Source organism: Vulpes vulpes, chromosome 1 (genome assembly GCF_048418805.1).
Source record: "Vulpes vulpes isolate BD-2025 chromosome 1, VulVul3, whole genome shotgun sequence".
NCBI classification, from domain to species: domain Eukaryota; kingdom Metazoa; phylum Chordata; class Mammalia; order Carnivora; family Canidae; genus Vulpes; species Vulpes vulpes.
The window spans coordinates 136,528,919-136,551,118 of NC_132780.1; the positions used below are offsets into that span (position 1 = coordinate 136,528,919).

The window sequence follows — 22,200 nt, forward strand, 5'->3', positions numbered from 1 at the left end:
TTTTACAAGATTACTTTGCCTATTCAGGGTTTTTTGTGGTTCCATACAAACTTTAGGATTGTTTGTTCTAGCTCTGTGAAAAATGCTGTTGGTCTTTTGATAAGGATTACATTAAGTCTGAAGATTGCTTTGGGTAGTATAGATGTTTTAACAGTATTTGTTCTTCCAACTCATGAACATGGAATGTCTTTCCATATCTTTTGCAGGTCTTTCACCTCTTTGGTTAAGTTTATTCCTAGATATTTTATTGGTTTTTGATACCATTATAAATGGGATTTTTTCCCTTAATTTCACTGCTGCTTCATTATTGGTGTTTAGGAATGCAACACATTTCTGTACATTGATTTTATATTCTGTAACTTTATTGAATTTATTTATCAATTCTAGTAGTTTTTTGGTGGAATCTTTAGGGTTTTTTTATAGTGTCATGTTATCTGCAAATAGTGAGTTTTATTTCTTCCTTATTAATTTGAATGCTTTTTATTTCTTTATGTTGTCTGATTGCTGTGGCTAGGACTTTCAGTGCTAGGTTGAATAGAAGTGGTGAGAGTAGACTTGTTCCTGACCTTAGAGGAAAGGCTTTTCAGTTTGGGGTCTTTGGCTGTGGGTTTTTTGTATAAGGCCTTTATTATGTTGAGATATGTTCCCTCTAGGCCTACTTTGCAGAAGGTATTTATCATGAATCGATGTTATAACTTGACAGGTGCTTTTCCGGCATCTATTGAATTGTCATATGGTTTTTATTCTTTTCTCTAACTAATATTATGTATCACACCAATTGTTTTACGAATATTAAAACACCCTTGCATTCATGAAACAAATCCCACTTGATTGTGGTATATGATTTTTTAAATATTTTGTTGATTTGGTTTGCTAATATTTCGTTGGGGATTTTTACACCGATATTCATAAGAGATAAAGGCCTATAGTTCTCCTTTTTTGTTGATGTCTTTATCTAGTTTTGGTATCAGGGTGATATTGGCCTCATGGAATGAATTTGTAAGTTTTCCTTCCTCTTGTGTTTTTTGGAATAATTTGAGAAGAATAGATATTGACTCTTCATTAAATGTTTGGTAGAATTTGCTGTGAAGCTATCTGGTCCTGGACTTTTGTTTGTTGGGAGTCTTTCAATTACTGATTAAATTTCATTGCTGGTAATTGGTCTGTTCAAATTTTGTATTCCTACTTTAGTTTTGGGAAGTTATATGTTTTTAGGAATTTATATATTTCTTTTAAGTTGTCCAAAGTTGTCCAACTTTTGTTAGTATATAGGTTTTCATAAATTTCACATATAGACTGTTATAATTGTTTGTACTTCTATAGTGTTGGTTGTTGTTTCTCCTCTTTTATTAGTGATTTTGTTTATTTGAGTCCTCTCTCTCTCTCTCTCTTTTTCTTTTATGAGTCTGTCTGGAGGTTTATCAATTTTGTTGATTTTTTCAAAGAATGAGCTCCTGACTTCATTGATCTATTCTATTGTTTTTTTGTTGTTTTTAGTTTTTATGTCACTTATTTCTGCTATAATATTTATTAATTCCTTCCTTCTGCTGTCTTGGGTTTTATTTGTTCTTCTTTTCTAGCTTCTTTATGTATAAGGTTAGGTTGTGTTTTTGAGATTTTTCTTGCTTCTTGTGGCAGGCCTGTGTTGCTATAAACTTCCCTCTTAGAACTCTTTTTGCTGCATCCCATATTTTTATGATTTATTAATAAGGATTATATGTTATAACAGCTTTTCTATGGTCTTAGATATAAATTTTAGCTTTCAGTGTATTTAGAGGCCCTTCTTAAATTTTTAATATTTTCAAAGAGGTGTCAATGTTTAAATTTTCCTTCTTTTCTCAAAATTTTGATTAATAAACATGGCCTATATAAGTAGACCATATCCATTTATAAGTGAAAATAATTTACAAAAGTGCATTGGTTCCATTGGTTGGGTACTAGGAGAATCGAGTTCATTGCTAAGGATGGTAGGAGTGTTGGAAAATATTTTCTTCTTGTTTTTCCTTAATGTTGCAAAGGGGTTTCTGAGAGCAGCAGTGTTGGAAATCGACCCCTGGTGACCCTGGATGTCTACTGTGTCATCCCAATATGCTTAGAAATTCTAAATGTTCCAAGAAATATGCTTGGTAAGGGACATACACTCCTTTTGTAAATCTCTAAGTCAGTCATAGCCAATAAATAATAAACAGCAAATGCAAACCACATATGCTATTTTAATTTTTCTAGTAGCCACATGAATAGTAGTTAAAAGAAGCAGGTGAAGTTACATGTGGCCAGTGAAGTTCTACTGGACAGTGCAGTTATAGATGCATGGATGGTAGGTGTGTTTCAGGCTACTTTAATTCTGTAGGAAAGTCATTAATTGTTGTTAAACAAAATCAATCTCTTCCTTAATGCCCCAAATCAATTGAATATTAATATTTTATTTTAGGTACAAATACAAGCATTTATGAACAGTACTTTTGGAAAAATCTTATCTTCTCAGCAGGCCCTTCAGCTGCTTCAAAGGTATTTTTAATGCATTAAGGAGTATAGTTTCTAGGTGCGATCACGTTATATCTGAAAATGCAATTTCAAATAAGATATTTTTGGAAATCTCTCCTCTGTAAACTTTGAGACTTATACACATTAATCTTTCAATGATCATTAAATAGACTGGTAAAAATGTGAAATATAGCATGATATTTTTCATTGCATTTTTAAAAAAGATTTATTTATTTATTTATTTATTTATTCACAGAGAGAGAGAGAGAGAGAGAGAGAGAGAGAGGCAGAGATACAGGCAGAGGGAGAAGCAGGCTCCATGCAAGGAGCCGGATGTGCGACTCCATCCCGGGCCTCCAGGATCACACCCTGGGCTGCAGGCAGCGCTAAACCCCTGCACCACCAGGGCTGCCCTCATTGCATTTTTTGAAGCAGAAAGTCTTTCAATAAGAAAATGAAATTATTTCACATGATTTTTTTCCTCTAGCCATGTAATATATCTGAGGTTAATTCCATAGACATTATTGGAGAGGGAGCAAATAATATTTGATTCTGCATACTGCAAGGATTTCCAAGAGTGAAATTATCTAAGGGTAGTAGATCCTCAGACTTCACATTTTTCCTCCAGAGTGCTCCTGCTGCTTCCTTTCCCTCTATCTTGGCAACAGTGATCCCTGGAAGGGCAGACTGGTCAGACGAGGAGCCATTTCCTTTAAGCTCAGCGAGGGCTCATGGCCTGTATTAGGGACCCTTTGGGAACTCTTTCCTGAGAGTCAGTGCATCTGGGTTTAGGCCCAGTTTTGCTATAGTTCCACATCTCTCAAAGGATGGGTCATACCTGTGAGACCTCATGACATTGAAAGAGTCCATTCAGACTTATGAAATGATTTTGACAACTGAAAGAACTGCACATACATATGGCAGTACTGCTTTCTTGGCCATTTCCCTCTTGGTCTCAATCTATCTTTTTGTCCGTCCATCTCTCTTTTTTACTCTAATACTCTGGTGTAAATCCAGTGTTAGGATGTTATCCTAACATCCTAACATCCAGTCAGGATGTTATCATTCTAGTACTTCCTATGCATCACTCTGTTTGAAAGGGGAAGTGATCTTTGGCTGACAGATCTCTCTTAGGATACGGCTACTTGGAATTATGTGAGCATCAGTATTGGCAGAGGGATGCTCAGTGTGCTGCCTCCGTCTTGGCTAAGCCAGCCTTCCCCACTCATTTTTTAAATTTTGGTTTAAATGTCTCCTTCGAAAGGGGAGTCTTTCTCCACTCCCCAGACTTGGCTGAGTTCCCCTGATATGTGCCTTTCTGGTACTCTTGTCATTTAAATAATTATGATGTAACTCTTGACTAAAACTACGTTTTTCCAAAGCATAATTGGAGGCTCCAAGAGGCCTGGCACTATACCTGTCTTGTTCTTCGTTTTGTCTTGGGACAATGCATGAAGCCTGGTATGAATATTTGTCAAATGAGTGAATAAATGGATTTTTAGGATGGCAGCAACTCTTTTTTTTTCAGATTTTATTTACTTGTTTGAGAAAGAGAAAGAGAGATTGAGCACAGAAGCTGGCAGAGGGGCAGAGGGAGGGGGAGAAATATACTCCCCAGTGAGCAGGGAGATGGCAGCAATTCTTAAGTATGATTCCTGTTTACTTTTTAATTATTCACCTTCGATTACTTTTAGATTCCAGAAGCTGAAAATCCCCTGTCTTCAGTCAGAAATAAACCACACAATTGAGAGTATTCTTCAGTATTATGTGGCTGAACTTGAAGCTACTAAGAAGGCAAGGTTCATGTTTGTAAATAGAATAAGTACTTTAGTACAAAAAGAAAAGTATTATGAGAAGTGTTTGCCATTATAATCTTGCCCCAACTTTTCAGAATGACCCCTCATTGCTAAGTATCTCTGATGTACCCCTCTATATGTTGGAAGGTGTTGACAGCATACTGGACAGCCAGAATTACATTCCTATGCTCTTAACAACTGTTGTTGGGTTTTTTTCTTTCTTTCTTTCTTTCTTTTTTTTTTTTTTGCAACAGGATTTGTGTGTGTATAGGAAAGCTCATCTAAGTTAATACTGCTGTGTATAAAAATATGGACTCTGAAGAATATTATAACAGATATGATGTAGCTTATGTGCTCCCTCATTTGAAGATCTCCTTAAAATTTGGGATAAACTATAGAAAAAATATACATGTAATGGAAAATAAGGGTTAAGAGAGAATTAAATGTCATGTATTGTAGACATCATAGTTTCTGAGCCACAGATTATCTCTGAAGTGCATTTGCATATTTATTGACTACCTCCTGTGTATAAGACAAGTGAATACAAATGTGTTGAATATTTTTGCCTATTCCATTGTGTTGAATTTTGAACATTAATACCAGATCTTTAATTGCAGCTTTATTACTCTCAAAAAGATGACCCCCCTCTTGCTCGAAACATGCCCCCCATAGCAGGAAAAATACTCTGGGTGAGGCAGCTGTATCGCCGGATAAGTGAACCTATCAACTATTTCTTTGTAAGCCAATAGTTACATTTGCAGTATGAGGATTATGGTAGTTTTAACACAAGACATATATTTTACCTGTAATGTCTGTGCCCAATAAAGTAGTTAGAACTAATGCTTTCATGAGGCAAAGAAAATTTAGTTTATAAATGTGCTTGAGGGAGACTAAGCCAATTCTCTCATGTTTGGTAAGTAAGCTCACTTAACTATAGCTAATCTTTAAGGGGGAGAATCTTGTAACCTTGTGACTTTGAGTAACACGGGACACATGATCAAGGTGTTTAAAGAGTCATTGCTTTGAAAACAATAAAGTATAGGTGTAGTCCTGAGGATTACTTCTATGTGTGGACAGATAGGTCACTGACATATGTTAGCAAACGTGAAGACATTCTTAGTGTATTCCCGAATAAAGAATTGAAATCTAGAGCAAAGTATAATAGAGTATATACATTCTCTGTGTCCTTAAGATTATTAAATTTCTGGAAAAACCCAGTATACTCTTAGGCCCTGTTGGCATTCTGAAATCGTCAGTTTGCCTTCTCTTTGTTTTTTATTTGATTTGGTTTTGTAAAGAGAACCACAAAGCAGAGTTGGTTTGTGTAGGGTGGTATCTTAAACCTACATACAGAACAAAATAACTACCAAAAATAGTCTTGCAAATAATTTTAGTATTTAAGCATTATTGGATATGAAGTCTTTGTTGTTTTAGGTTCACTGCTATCAATAATTTTACTGTTCTTAATATTTGTAAAATAAAATTCAAACCCTGGCCTTAAAAAAGTAGCCAGGATGAGGAGTCCATTGTTGATGGACTCTGTAGTGACAGAGCCGAGATTGCCCTGTTTTTGACATCTGTGAATGAAAACATAAAACGTTCAATTTTTACATAAAGAAATTTGGCTTTTGTTCTTTGATACACAGTTACTTTTTTTAAAGTGTTGGAATTGGGGGATTTTCTCTGATATTCACAGTTGAAGGAAAATCAATCCATTGTGTCTTATCCAGAATTATGGGGAGGGAATAGAGAATTGAAAGCAGAGGCTCTCAGCCTAGCTGGCTATAAGGCTAGAGACCTTTCTGTCTGTAATGGTTCCCTACTTCCATCTCTAGTTTGTATGGCTTTCCTCATCTGTTTTACTCTGAGGCAAATCTAAGGCATAATTATTTGATGACATTTTAAATACTAATAGCTTTATGGTTAGAATACAAAAGCAACCAGCAGTCTTTTAATTATAAATCTTTTTTTCCCCTTAAAAAAAAACAGAAAAACTCAGAAATTTTGTCAAGTGTGGAAGGTAAAGCTGTCATTCGTCAGTATAACAAAATTTCCTATGTTCTGGTGGAATTCGAAGTGGTCTATCACACAGCCTGGGTCAGAGAGCTCTCACAGTTACAGTATGGTGTGTATAAAACTCCACAGTGATGCTATGGAGTGGGTATTAGGTGATTTTGAATGAATTCATGGTTCTAGAGAATTTTCATATCCCTTTTATACATTACAATGATTATATTTATATTTGGGGATGACACAATTATTTTTTATAGTTGTTAATAATATTCTGATTTTATAAACAAACGTTGCCATCACCTTAAAGTTGATATACTTTGTGACTTCCCATGAAAAGACAGTATTTAAAAGTAAATATTGAGACTCTTCATGGATAATTTCTCCATAGATTTAGGGGAAGTTTTTCATATTCAATTTGATCATATTATAGATTCAGATCTCAGTCCTAATCAGGGAAGAAAGAATGGCACTTTTCTTGTCTTCCTCCCTCCCTTCCGTTCTTCCTTTTTCTATAACTGAATTTAAATTCACTTTTGAGCTCCAGTAAATTCATAGTATTAGGGCTGTGTCTGAGTACCTCTGCAGAGTGCCAGAGCATAGGGCAGAGTCCACTGTGAGGCAAGGGATGGATGGCTTTAAGCATCATGTGTCCATGCTGGTATCCCCTGGGGTGTTTGTTACTGTGTGGACTCCATTGGTGGTCAGTTCAGATTCCTGCTTTGTCCCATTGTAACCTTAAGCTCTTATCTATAATCTTGGTGGAACCCTGACTGTGTCCCTTGATGGGAAAGTTTCTCCCTCCCATACCAGGATCCCCATTCCAACAAAATTGCAGACACAGGAAGCACAGATTCTGTGGCTGAGTCACTGGCAGTGATGATAAGGGAGGCCACTCTTTTTCATCCTCTTGGTTCCAGGCCCATATGTTTCAGCTGTATGAGGACACATGCTGTTTTCCAAATCATTAATTCACCCCTGCCTTTGTCCCTGAGGTCAGGGTCCCAACCCTTGCAGGTTGTCCTCCCCAACTGGCACCTTGGTTTAGCTTTTATTGAGTCACTCATACCGGGCCAGCTGTTTGCAGGGAATGAGTGTGGGAGGACCCTATGGAGCTAATTGAAAACCAGCTAAGGAGCAATACTCTCAAAGGAGCGTCAGGAGAAACTTAAAATTCACATTATGGGAAAGGAGAAGACGGAATTGTTCAGTGACGTGTGGAACAGGTACTATTCTGTTTCTGCATTATCCTACACCTTCCTACTTTTCTTTGGTCCTGGTGATTTTTCCTCTTATCAGCATGTGTTCAAAAAACAAGTTCACCAATCACCTGTTCCATGTAGCTGCTCCTTATTCTTCTACAGCAGAAACTAATGTCTTCCTCCTCCAGAGTCCTCGACACAATTTATCTGCTGCTCTTTCTCATGACACTTACTGCTTTATGGATCTGTCTCATCTGCCCACACAGTCCAAGGGTACTCTCTATGTCTGTTCATCTTTGTATCCTTTAAAGAACAGTGATAACAGACACTTACGTAGCCCTTACTGTGTACTAGGCATTGTCAAAGCACTTTACATGTGCAGCTTCCTTTAATCCTCACGGATTAAAGGAGGGAAAGCTGTGCTTATCCTCATTTTATAGATGAGGAAACTGAGGTACTATGAGATTAAATCACCTGCACAAGATCATTGCACATCTACGAAGTAAGAAAGCTGGGACTTAAACGTGCCTTTCCTATGAACACAGATCAGTGGAAATGAATTGCTCCGCAGTCTTCTTGTTATATTGACGTGGCTATATTTAACCATATAGGAACTCGGAATAATAATTGGGGACCTTGTATTGGCCTCTTTTAGGTGGTTGCTCTATAAGGTTTAATGGAATGTCACTCAGTTCTGGAACTGACTTCCTGGCTGCCATTATTCTTAGTGGTCTCGATGACCATTTTGTCCTTTCAAGAAAGCTCATTACAGCCTTAAGGAAGATAGATTTCATTAAATGAAGGTTTCAAGGTTATTTTGGAATTTACTTGAGAGAATAAATGATTTCTAGCTCAATTTTAAAAAGATTTCAAATGAATTAGGTAAAATTTTCCGTTGAAATCCTCATTCAAGCAGCATCATTAAGAACCATTTCAAGACTGATTTTTATCTGATGAGTAAAAGTCAACTAACTTCAAAGGGATATGTAGACCATTTCATTTTATGAGAAATTCGATGCAGCTGCACTCTAAGAAGTAATGTGAGGCTTGGGAGATACATAAGAAATTCTCATGTTAGTAGTGTTTGTTAATATAAGATATAATTTAAGCTAGCACATACTCATCGAGAAGTGTGTTATTATTATGCTTCTAGAAGTAATTCATGTTAGGATAACAAAGAAGCTAAGGCTACTTGCCACTAACGGGGATTATATATTTCAATTCATAGTGAAAAGCATGCCTGCAAATACCTATTTATGTGAATGATGTTCAGAAAGTAGTTTAGGTGTAGCATAAAAAAAAAAAAATTTCCTCTGTATCCTAGAAGCTCACAGTGCCATGGTGTTTAATAAATATTTCTTACTGATACTGAGCTTAGTTACCAGAAATTCAAATAGAGGCTTAATTCTTTCTTTAAAGAACAGTTTGGGGTTAGTTGTGGGAAAGGGTTTATCATATGAGGTATGTCATATTTTGTAGTTGTGCACACCTTCCAGTTCTCCCAGGGGTTAAATCACAATCCATTAAAAGAAACCACATTGTATTATAGTTCTATCACACCCACTCAGAAAAGTGTTGCAGTTCATAGCATGAAGGCTATCTCCTTTTCATTTATTTTTATCTCTCTGGATCTGATTTTATGGGTTTGCAGAGATTCTGCATTCATTTATTTAAGTTTTGAGCACTGACCACATGTCAGATGCTATGCCTCATCACCTGGGATATCCAACACTATTATTCTATAAAGAAGTCAGTACCCAGTAGGGAAGGCAAGCATGTAAACACAGCTGGAAGCAGAAAAGAAATCCAGAAAAACTAATGTCAATAATTGTTTATTTGTAGCTTTACAAGCCACGCTTTTTGTGCGACACCCAGAAACAGGGAAGTTGCTGGTTAATTTTGATCCCAAAATTCTGGAAATTGTTCGGGAAACTAAGTGCATGATAAAAATGAAGCTGGATGTACCAGAACAGGCAAAGAAATTGCTAAAATTGGAAAGTAAATTGAAAGCAGACAAACTGTATTTGCAGGTAAGATAGATTATATATGTATATGTGTATGTGTATATATGTATATATGTATACATATATATATTTAAAATTTTTATTTATTAGAGACAGAGTGCAAGCAGGGGAGGGGCAAAGGAAGAGGGACTCTGAAGCCAACTCCATGCAGAGCCTGACTTGGATCTTGATCCTTCGACTTTGACATCACAACCTGAGCCAACACCAAGAGTCTGATGCTTAACTGACTGAGCCACCCAGGCATCCCAAGATAGATTATATTTTAAATTATTAAATATTTTAAAATTATTTTTGAAGGAGTTTTTTTTTGTAAAGGAAAAATATATCACTGCAGTTGTGCTGATGTGGTATTGAGAGGGAATTTGTTACTATGTAGATTCTTTTCATTTTTCTTCAGTCTTATTGAGGTACAGTTGACAAAATTATAAGACACTTAAAGTGTACACCATGATGATTTGATATACATATACATTGTGAAAGGATGCCTCTTATCTAGTTCATTCATCACTATATATATGTGTGTATATTAAACCAAAAAGAAACAATGTATATTTGTTTATATATACACATATATGTTTGTTTCTTTTTGGTGAGAATGTTCTACTCTCTTAGCAAAATTCAATTATATGATGTAGTGTTATCAGTTACAGCCACTATGTTATTATACATTGGCTTTTCAGTCTTCAATCATCTTATAGCTGAAAGATTGTACCCTTTTACCAACCTCTTCCTATTTTTTCTCTTCCCACCTCTAGCCCCTGGTAAGCACTTTTCTTGTTTTTACAAGTTCAGCTTTTTTAGATTCCACATATAAGTGATAGGGTATTTATCTTTGTCTGCCTTATTTCACTTAGCATAAGGCCTCCAAGGTCCATCCATGTTGTTGCAAATGGCAATGTCTTTTTTTGTCATGGCTGAATAATATTCCATTGCATACCTATACCATATTTTCTTTATCCATTCATTTATTGATGGATGTTTCCATATCTTGGCTATTGTAAATAATGCAGCAGTGAACATGGGAGTGCAGATGGCTCTTCAAGATCCTGACTTCATTTCCTATTGATCTACATCCAGAAGTGGGATTGCTCTGTCATATGGGTTTTTTTTTTTTAAATTTTTGAGGAACCTCCATACTGTTTTCCACAGTAGCTACACCAATTTACATCCATGCCAATAGCGCACAAAGGTTCCCTTTTCTCCATATCTTGGCCAATACTTTTTATCTGTAATAACCATTCTAACAGAGTGAGGTACCATCTCATTGTGATTTTGATTGCATTTTCCAGATGGTTAGTGATATTGATTACCGTTTTTCATATACCTATTGGCCTTTTGTATGACTTCTTTGGAAAAATGTCTATTCAGCTCCTTTACACACGTTTTAACTGGATTGCTGGGGTTTTTGCTATTGAGTTGTGTGAGCTCCTTACATATTTTGGATATTAACTCTTTCTCAGATATATGATTTGTAATATTTTCTCCCATTCCATCGGCTACCTTTTAATTTTGTTGATAGTTTCCTTTGCCGTGCAGTAATTTTTAGTTTGACACAGTCCACTTGTTTATTTTTTGCTTTTATTGTGTGTGCTTTTGGTGTTAAATCCAAAAATCACTGCCAAGACTGATGTCAAGGAGCTTACCCCCATGTTTTCTTTTTGGAGCTTTACAGTTTCAGGTCTTAAATTTAAGTCTTGGATCCATTTTGGGTTGATTAGTGTGTGTGTGTTATGACTTTCTAGTTATCTTTTCTTTTTTTTTTCCAGTTTTCCTAACACTATTTATTAAAAAGACTGCCCTTGTACTTTTTATATTTTTATCTCCTTTGTATATTTTGCTTCTTTGTACATTAATTGACCATATACACATAGATTTATTTCTGGGCTTTCTATTCTGTTCCCTTGTTTATTCTTTATTTCATTTTAAATTCCAGTATAGTTAACATATAGTGTTATATTCCCTTGTTTCTTCTTCTTCTTTTTTTTAAAGATTTTATTTATTTATTCATGAGAGGCACACACACACACACAGAGAGGCAGAGACACAGGCAGAGGGAGAAGCAGGCTCCATGCAGGGAGCCTGAGGTGGGACTAGATCTTGGGTCTCCAGGATCACACCCTGGGCTGAAGGTGGCGTTAAACCGCTGAGCCACTGAGGCTGCCCCCTTTGTTTCTTCTTTATAGCATTAAAATTCTGATGTGCTAATAGAAGATTGGGAAGAGAAAAGGACTTAATAACTTTGAAACCACTAAGTAAACATTTAAACAGCTTAATATTATTTATTTGGGGAAGAATTAACTCGAAGCCACATTTCCCATCACACCATGCAATAAATCACGAAATAATAAAAAATTGATCATTATGTTCATCTCTAAAAAATATCTAAAAGAAAATAGATAAGCCTATTAACTCTGATTGTGCATACATTTATTTCGATTCAAGAAAAGAAATGTGGCATCAGTAACAAATATGCTTTCATATGTCAGAAGACAAGGAACAGAAAGGGGAAAAAGGTATAATGACAGATATTGTGAAAAGATAACTATCCAAGCTATTTAAAATGGCATAAATATAGAAAGATAATTAAATAATAAATATGGACAATGCAACTCTAGAAAGCTCCACTGACTTACTGTTTAAGGAGATGCTAAGATAATTTACAGGTGAAGAAAAACTATGATAAATTAATATAAATTTATGTAAGCAGCCTTAATCTTGGCAGAGCTATGAGGAAACAGGTATAATGAAACCTTCCTGGTATGAATCAAAATATGACTTCTTTAAAATAAATTAAAGTCACACATACCATTTTGACTTTCAACAGGGTCTTCTGCAGTATTATGATGACTTATGTCAGGAAGTGCCTTCGGTATTTGTCAATCTGATGACCCCTAAAATGAAAAAGGTTGGTAATGTAGAAGGTTTATATTGTTTAAAACTAGATTTCTGTTCTACAGATTATGGATTTGAGAACATCTATTCTTGCCTAGATCCTCTGTCTTTTCTAGTTCAGCATATAATAGCTTTATTTTTCCTATAGAATGATTTCTTGTCAACAAGTTTTGTTGCCTTTGAAAAACAACTAAATCTAAATAATGAGCACCATTCTAAGAATCCATGATTCTTCATGGACAGCCAAATATGATTAAAAAACAAAGTCACCAAAAAAAAAGTCACCTTTACCAGGTATAATGGAGGGAAATATAATTAGTAAATATAAACTATAATATTTTCAGGTAATAAAAGAAAGCTTAAAAAAATATATATATATATAAACACAGATGTTCCTGTTAGTCATGGAAGCTGCTACTTTTTTTTCTTTTTCTTTTTCTAGGTGGAATCTGTATTGAGACAAGGGCTCACAATATTAACATGGTCATCTTTAACCCTGGAAAGCTTCTTTCAAGAAGTTGACTCAGTTTTGGATATGTTCAATCAACTTCTAAAGAAGGTGTGGTAGATATATATTTTTTAAACCTACAGACACTAATACTCAGGCTGTAAGTAATACTTTGCTTATCTATGCAAGCTATTTATTTATTTATTTTTTATGCAAGCTATTTAAAGGGAGTGACTTTTAACTAAAAGGACTTTATTAAGTTAAAAAAATCATGCTTTATGTTTCTCTGGCTGCTTTGGGACCTTTTCATTTAGGGTTGCCTTGTTTTTTGTCTCTGAATTACTTGTGTTCAATATGTAAAAATGGTAGTTGAACTCCCCCCTCTGCAGCTTAGAAACCATTGGGATATTGGTAGACCGTGGAAGATGGCTGAATGAGGTGCCTCAATATTAATATGAATACATCTAATATTAGTTAGATGAGACATTCATCTAATTGAAGACTATCTTTTGATTTCTGACATCTTTGCTACACAGAACATGCATGCCTTTTTAGATGTGCCAGGCTGTGATGGCAGCATGGTACAACAGACAAAACTTGAAGGTGTGGGAGTCAGATAGACCTAGCTACAATGATCTGTCTTTTGCTAACCATATGTTCCTTCCTAGGTTACTTTACTCATCTGAGCCTTTGTTTCTTTCACTGTATAACTTGGATAGCAATGAGTCATAGTCTAGAGTAAGGATTGCCACAGATAACATACAGGAAATTATGGCACATGTTGCTGCTCTATAGAAATTTAGTTCCACATCAAGGTTTCTTTGTTGATGTACTCCTAAAATCTCCACTAAATTGTGCTAGGCTCAGGAGCCAAGTTTCTAGATACAGCCCTCTAAATTATTTTAGGATTCAAGTACATTTGGATGAAAGATGAGTTTTCCTCTACACTTTACACTTTTTTTTTTCTTGTTGGTAGATCAATGACTTGTGTGAAATGCATATTGATACAGTTCTAAAGGAGATAACCAAAACTGTGTTAATTTCCCTGCCTGAAGGTGGTGCTACCAAAGTAGAAGATATGTTAGCGTTCAATGAGGTATGCATTTTTGTATTATGTCTGAATCATAGAAATCCTTGCTCATAAACCTAAGATGTGAATTCATAATCTAACAATGGAAATCTCTGTCAGTAGCATATACACATCTTGTCTTTTTTGGAGAGCTTCAGATCCAAAGACTTACAAGGCTTTAACAGCTCAAGCCCATGGCTACACCCTAGATGTGGTCCTACTAATACCCCCAACTTCAGGCTGGAATTTCCTGGGCTTCCGGCAGTGGCTCACTGCTCTTGCTTCTCTGTGTTTGTTCCAGGGTGATATCGACTGACTGCCTCTTGGTTTTATCCACCACATACCTTCCCTTAAGGCTCTCCCAGAAATCGGAGAGTCTCTGGAATCCTTTCCTCATTCCCATTTCCTAAATACAATCAGGCTTAAGGCTGAGCAAGTTTTTGCCTTTTATTCAAAGGTTGCTTGAATTGCCTCTTCTTTTTGGTACTTCCTACCCCCCTTCCCTATGTCAGGCCTTTAAGGCTCATTTGGAGTTTAGCAACTGACGTTCTGATTTAACTTGACTGCCTCCATGTTTGGCCTAATCATATCCATTTTTCACATTGCCACTCATGATCTTAAATCCTTTCAACAGCAGAGGTGAATAGTTTCTACAGGACAAAACCTACCTAACCTCCTTAGCATCAGTATACTGAAATTCTTTGAGTACCTATTTGTCTTCCATTGGCTCAAAATCACAAGGATAGGAACCCTGTCTAATCATTTTTTGAGGCCTGGCACATAGCAGTCTCTCTCAGAAGCATTCACTTTATGTCTTGAATTAGATTTTTTCTTTCTTGCCGACCATGTGCTTCAACTGCACTCACCCTGCTGGTTAGGGTCACCTTGCTTGTGTCCTATTCAAGACAATCAAGGGTGGTTCTATCTCAAGGGGTCCAATCCAGCCAATGGGATACAGGTGACTTTGCTCATCTTTTTATGCAAATGCAGCCTCTTCGTGTTTTTAGGGGTTTGGGAAACCAGCCAGCCTCTTGCCTCAGGACATTTAGGCATGGGTCAACCCTTCCATCCCTAAATTCTAGAAGACATGGGACAAGGTCTTTGAATTGTTCTTTTGAAGTACCCTACACTTATTTCTACTTGATCTCTACCAACGATCAATCTTCCTTTCTATAATCTCAAGATCGGCACCATTTAAGAACTGCCTTCTTCATAATGTACAGGATCTTAAAGTCATTTGTTCTCAGCAATGGGGCCTTGGCTATAACAGAGACAACACAAAATGACCCATGTTTTACATCTCCATTTTACAGCTACATGTTCTCGGAGCATGCAAGTTGAAAATAATTGTGTCTTCCTAGCCATTTGTTCCTTCTGTCATTGTTAAGCTTTTAATCTTTGAAGTCTATTTTGTTTGACATTAATATGGCTACACTAGACTTTCTTGGTTATTATGTTCCAGATATATCTTTTTCTGTTCTGTTTTTTTCAACCTTTCTGGATTCTATTTTAGGTTTTCTCTTCTAAAGAACACTTAGCTGGATTTTGTTTTAACCTACTGTGAAAAACCTATCATTTTTGCAAACCGCCTTATAAATTTAATGCACTCCCAATTAAAATGCCTATACATTTCTTTTCATAAATTGGATCAAAGTATATTATTTTAAAATGATGAATAATAAGAATAGGTAATAACAAATGGAAATACTTAAAGCCATTGTAACAAAATCAATAGGAAATTAACAGAAAAAAAACGTAATTGAGAGGAACTAAATAATGAATCTAGGAGAAAGAGATCACAGTAAAGAAACTGATACATGTCAAAGGTGTTATTTTAGTTCAGTGGGGAAATGATGGGTTATTTAAGTGGTGCTGGCACAACACACTGTTTCTCAGGAAGAAAATATGATTAGGTGCCTATCTCTTTTAATTATTGAGGTATACTTGACATACAATGTTAAATTAGTTTCAGGTGTATAACACAGTGATCTGACAATTCTATACATTACTCAGTGCAATACACAATAAGCATAGTCACCACCTGTCACCATACATTATTATAATATTATTGACTAGATTCCCTATGCTGTACTTTACATCTGTGTGACAGATTATTACTGGAAGTTTGTACTCCATTTGTACTCTTAATTCTCATCGCCTATTCTGTCCATCTCTCCACCCCCCACCCCCTCTGACAACCACCAATTTGTTTTTCTGAACTTATCAGGCTTTTTCTATTTTTTTGTTTTGTTTTGCTTGTTCATTTGTTTCTATCCATGTTGTTGTAAATGACAAGATCTCATCCATCTTTAAGGTGGGGTAATATTCTATTGTTTATATATATCACATCTTTTTTTATCCATTCATCTATTGATGGACACTTGGTCTACTTCCATAATTTGGCTATTATAAATAATGCTGCAATAAACATGGGGGTGGATGAATCCCTTTGCATTAGTGGTTTTTAATTTATTTTTTTGTTTAAATACCTAGAAGTGTGATTACTGGATCATAGAGTAGTTCTGTTTTTAACTTTTTGAGGAAACTCCATACTGTTTTCCACAGTGGCCATGCCAGTTTGCATTCCCACCCAGAGTACAAAAGGATTCCTTTTTCTCCATATCCTTGCCAACACTTGTTTCCTGTGTTTTTTATTTTAGCCATTCTGACAGGTGTGAGGTGATACCTTGTTTTGATTTGTACATTCCTGATGATCATTGATGTTGAACATTTTTCCATGTGTCTTATGGCCATTTGTATATCTTTTTGGGAAACATCTTGGTGTTAAATTTTTTCCATCTTGGGACACCTGGGTTGCTCAGTGGTTGAGCATCTGCCTTTGGCTCAGGTCATGATCCCAGGGTCCTAGGATTGAGTCCCACATCAGGCCCCCATGGGGAGGCGGCTTCTCTCTCTGCCTATGTCTCTGCCTCCTTCTGTGTGTCTTTCATGAATACATAAATAAAATTTTAAAAAATAAAATAATTTTTTTTCTGTCTTTGGTGGAATCCTTCAGACTGGCTTCTATATTTTTTATATGACTCCAGTAATCTTTCAAAGTTTTCTTGCTTTCTGTAACTATAGTGTATCATAGCTCATCTTGTACATTTCCTGTTCCAGATCTTGGATCACCCATTTCTCATTCCTTATTCCTTTCCATGTTACTAGTGAAAAATGTTACATGGAGATCACAATGTGTGTCCTAGGAAAGGTGCTCATTTTAAACTTTTATCTATTCCTTATAGTATTATTTCTGCATCTCTAAGTAATATACTTGGTGTATTATTTCTTGAATTGGAAAAATTGAACATTATTTTCTTCCTGCTTTAATAAGTGAGTATTTAGCTCTTTGACCCTATCCTATATTGCTCCTCCATTGTCTTCTCAATATAGTTATAAGATTATTTTTAGTTAAATAGTAATGGTAAATAGTAACACTTAATTATGCCTATATGAATATTAGCCAATGCAGAACTATGTATTGTACATTTAATATATTTTTTCTTGTACATTTTTTTGTCTTTCCTGGAGTTTCTAATTGCCTTTCTTTTCATATGTTCTTTCGAATACATTATTATATCAGAGTTCCATTTTCCTCCAAAAGACTTCCTTTCAGAGCCCCCTGAACATCTGTTTTTAACTTGGATTGATTAGTCTCTAGGTCAGCTGCAAAATTATTAATCTGGGACTCTTCCTGTCTGCTTTATTTCCTGGATTCCATCTTATTCTTAGAAGAGAGAGCCCTTCAGGTACTAAAATGGTCTTTTCTGAGCAACTGAAATTTTCCAGAGAAGTCTCCTGTTTTCTGCCCTGGGGGTTAGGAGTAATTTCCTGCTTGTCATTTTCTTCTCACTCATCCTAGAATCTGACTATAGGTACTTTATACCAGGACTTAACTTATAAACAAACAGACTACAAAGGAGCACGGAATACCTATATTAGTGTCTTTCTTTTTGTCCCATTTACAATAATAATCATTTTATGTTGGTATGTGCCTGTAACTATTGCGGCACTCTCAACTGCTCAGTGGGGAAAAAATCACACTACCAGAAAGAATTTACTTTGAATATACTAACAAAGAAATTTTACATGCATGGAAAGAGAAAAAGATCACACAAATCGGGGAAACTGGAGTAGATTAAGTGTGACCCAGTTTGAATGTGGCAATTTGTGTTGATATCACAACAGAAGAAGCTATTACCATTAGATAAGTGATAAGTCTCCAGACTGTAAGTCAAGATACAAGAGGTGGAATTTTTATGTCTGCTTTGCCATCAATATGCCCCAGTCACTTGCATTAGAGGGATCTAGGATCTGGTAATAAGTGGGCTGCTTTTCCACAAACCTATCATCAGATGGGCCATTATAATGAAGGCAAAGTAAGATTTATAATGACAGTGCAAGTCTGGTAATACTTTAGACAGAAATAAGTTTTGGAAACACACCATACATAATGCTAATTCTGGAGGGAGGTTAGTTTGGGCCAACCAGTGGTTTCCAACTGTATTTGGGAAAGAAGGATATTTGCAGTCTGGAAAGTGGTCTTTGACTTGGAGCATCTAACTTTGATTTTAGGAGACATTATGTGCATTATTGAAAAGCTATCATCCACTGATCCAATTTCAAATTGGATCTTTTGTTCTATGATGCTGAGGCTGGGACTCTGCAAACTACATTTATCTTTGGCCAGCTGGCTCCCTTTTAGGCTTTGCTAAGAGTGGTGCTAGAAGGAGGGTAGAGGGAAGAGAAGGGACTTACTCTTTCCTGTTTTTCTTCCTGTTCCAATAAAATCAGATGACCTCTCTTGATTGGCAGTGGCAGTTAATTCTAGGTCCTAGCTTTTTCCCTACCCTTCCAAAACCAGCTTCTTGTGCTTCTCAAATATCCCAATACCACAAGGTCCCTCCCTGAGAGAGTAGCACCAGCTGGGTGGCTCCCTCACTTCCCAGTGCCAGGTTCTAAAAACTCCAGCCTCTTGCCTTTGCTCTCGCGAAGGTTCGGGAGCTGTTTCTTGCAGTAACTCTCCATGTGACTTTTGTGTCCTCTTTTGCCTTTCTTGGTCCTTTAACAGTTGTTTAATCACTTCTCTATATTACATTCTCTCATTCTGTCAGTTAAAATAGCTGGTGTGGCACCTGTTTTCCTGACTGAACCCTGACTGACGTATCTGTATCTCGATAGGTATGCAAATGGAATAGAAAATCAGGGAAAGGTGATCGAGTTATGATAGGAAAACTGGTAAATACATTAAAGGGTATTAAAAGTTATTTCAACAAAATCAAACTTGACTCTGTAGAGACAGAAAGGAGATTCATGGCTGCCAGGTCTGTGAAGATGGGTGAGTGAAGAGGGACTGCTAATGAGTGTGGGGATTCTTTTGGGGGGAGATGAAAATGTTCTGGAAATAGGTAGCAGTGATGGTTGCACAACTCTGCAAATATACTAAAAATTGATTAATTGTACACTCTACAAGCATGGGTTTTGTGATATTATGTTGTGAATTTTCTCTCTCTCTCTCTTTTATTTTTTATTTTTTATTTTTTATTTTTTATTATTATTTATTATTATTATTATTATTATTTTCTCTCTGTCTTTTAAAGAGGTCACCTGAACAGCTCAGTCAGAGAAGTGTCTGCCTTCGGCTCAGATCATGATCCTAGTGTCTGGGGATCGAGCCCTCCATGGGGCTTCCTGCTCAGTGGAGAGTCTGCTTCTCCTTCTCCCTCTGCCCTTTCCCCCTGCTTATGCATGTGCTCTCTCTCTCTCAAACAAATAAATAAAATCTTAAAAAAAAAAAAAGGAAGGAAGGAAAAAAAAATCAATTTGTTTGCCAGGCTGTCCCTGGACTGCTCTTCAGTACAGTCTGTTCTTCACTGAGTTCTAAGAATGGTCCATGGAGAAAGTTCTGACCTCTTTTCAAAATCTAGGTCCTCCAAATGGGCCCAAAATCCCGTGCCTTCTTGCTTTCTTGGCAGCCTTCCTCCCCCAGTCTTCTTCCCTCTTTTCTCAATCTTCATTTTTCCTTTCCACCAGACCTCTCCTACTAGCAGTCTAATATGTTCCATTGTTTTTTCCTTGCTAACAAACAAAAACCTTCCCACACCACCCTTCATTTTTTTTTTGAAAGATTTTATTTATTTATTTGAGAGAATGAGAGAGAGAACAAGGAGAGGGAGCAGGAGAGGGAGAAGCAGGCTCCCCGCTAAGCAGAGAACCTGATGTGGGGCTCAATCCCAGGGCCCTGAGATCATGACCTGAGCTGAAGGCAGATGCTTAACCATCTGAGCTCCCCAGGAACCCCTCCCTTCACTTCTCATTCACAACCAAACTTTCCATGCATGCTGTCTTCCTTTATCATCTTTAATTTCCCATCTCCATTAATTTTCCCCAATTCCTGGCTCAAATTATCTCTGAAACAAATTATTATTTTTAATAACTTTGTGGATATATAATTCACACAATGTACAATTTACCCATTAAAAGCATACAATTCAGTGGTTTTAGTTTATTTACGGAGCTGTGCAACCATCATCACAATTTTAGAACATTTCATCTCGGGCAGCCCAGGTGGCTCAGCGGTTTAGCGCCGCCTTCAGCCCAGGGCATGATCCTGGAGTCCCGGAATCAAGTCCCACATCAGGCTCCCTGCATGGAGCCTGCTTCTCCCTCTGCCTGTGTCTCTGCCTCTCTCTCTCTTCTCTGTGTATGCTCATGAATAAATAAATAAAATCTTAAAAAAAAAAAGAACATTTCATCTCAATCCTCAGCCCTAGGCAGCCACGAATCTGTGTTCTGCCTCTTTAGAGTTGCTTTTCCCCCCTGCTAATCTGAAGTGGCTCTCACCACTGTCATTCCAGTGTTTACCACTCTGTTGGATAAATCAGAAAGGATGGAATAAAAGAGTGATGGAACCAGATGGAAAGAGTTGGTGGGGTATGGAGGGGATCAGAGAATATCTTCAGGTAGGGGAAGGAACATCATTTCTTCTGAGACTGAGAATAGGTGAGAATGGGTTCAGATAAACATGAAGTGGTATAAATGAGAGCGAGAATCTTAGAAGTAGCTCTCTCAATCCAGTAGCCAAATAAGGAACACACAAGGGCAGTACATGAGAATTATGGGACTTTCTGAGGCTTGTCTGGGCAGAAGTTTGCATAGACAGGCTCAGGTCCCTTTGCAGAAGTGGGTTTGAAGGCCTACATTGGCTGCTCCCATTTATTTTTCTCTTTCCTAAAATGTATGGACATGGTAGACATGTCAAAAGATCTAGTCAATTTTATAGGCCGGTTTTCTTTTCTGAAAAAATTTTTAAATATTTTATTTATTTATTCAGGAGAGACACACAGAGAGAGGCAGAGACATAGGCAGAGGGAGAAGCAGGCTCCCTGTGGGGAGCCCAATGTGGAACTCAATCCTAGGACTCTGGGCATGACCTGAGCCAAAGGCAGACACTCAACCACTGAGCCACCCAGGTGCCCCTTCTTTTCTGAATTTAATTTGTTCTTAATTTTTTCCCAAAGCCTATCAGAAAAGTTCAGAAAGGGAGAGCACAGGTTTTAAAATCAGATAGCACTGGTTTCAAACTCCTATGTTCCCCGGCTGCTATATAACCTTGGACAAGTTTCTGATTCTTTCTGAGCCTGTTTTCTCCTTTGTGAAAGTGGTTGTCATTTAATTAAATGAATTATTACACATGAAACTCTCTTTTAAAAAAAAAGATTTTATTTATTTATTCATGAAAAGAGAGAGAGAGAGAGAGGCAGAGACACAGGCAGAGGGAGAAGCAGGCTCCACGCAGGGAGCCTGATGTGGGACTCGATCCTGGAGTCCCAGGATTGCGTCCCGGGCTGAAGGCAGATGCTAAACTGCTGAGCCACCCAGGGATCCCCACATGAAGCTCTTAAGTTGATGCCTGGCATAAGTGAGCACCAGGCTCACTTTTAAACCTTATTCTGTTTGAATCTCAAACCAACTCTTTGAATTGTCCTTTTTTTGAAGCTACTTCTCATTTTCAACTTTTGACATCCTTATCTCTCTTGTTCTTCAGCCTTCTTTTTTTACAAAAAAAAAAATTATTTTAAGTAAACACTATACCCAACATGAAACTTGAACTCATGATCCTAAGGTTAAGAGTCATATGCTCTACTGACTGAGCCAGCCAGGTGCCATTCACCATATAAATGTGAATGTAGATGTCTGTGGGTGACTGAGTCAGATAAAAGTCAAAGACTTTGAGATTCTTTTTCTCCTCCTTTTCTTTGCTTGGGCCTTAGCA

At 36.8% G+C, this 22,200-nt stretch overlaps 1 protein-coding gene across 1 annotated transcript in view; it reads left to right on the forward strand.

Moving 5' to 3' along the window:
• DNAH8 (dynein axonemal heavy chain 8) overlaps positions 1-22,200 on the forward strand; it is a 335,946-nt gene that overhangs the window by 44,570 nt on the left and 269,176 nt on the right. Inside the window, exons 10-17 of the mRNA XM_072746190.1 lie at positions 2,432-2,508; positions 4,179-4,278; positions 4,898-5,017; positions 6,270-6,405; positions 9,335-9,522; positions 12,341-12,421; positions 12,851-12,967; positions 13,833-13,952. Of these exons, the coding sequence (XP_072602291.1) occupies positions 2,432-2,508; positions 4,179-4,278; positions 4,898-5,017; positions 6,270-6,405; positions 9,335-9,522; positions 12,341-12,421; positions 12,851-12,967; positions 13,833-13,952 (939 nt within the window). The remainder of the gene's footprint in view (positions 1-2,431; positions 2,509-4,178; positions 4,279-4,897; positions 5,018-6,269; positions 6,406-9,334; positions 9,523-12,340; positions 12,422-12,850; positions 12,968-13,832; positions 13,953-22,200) is intronic.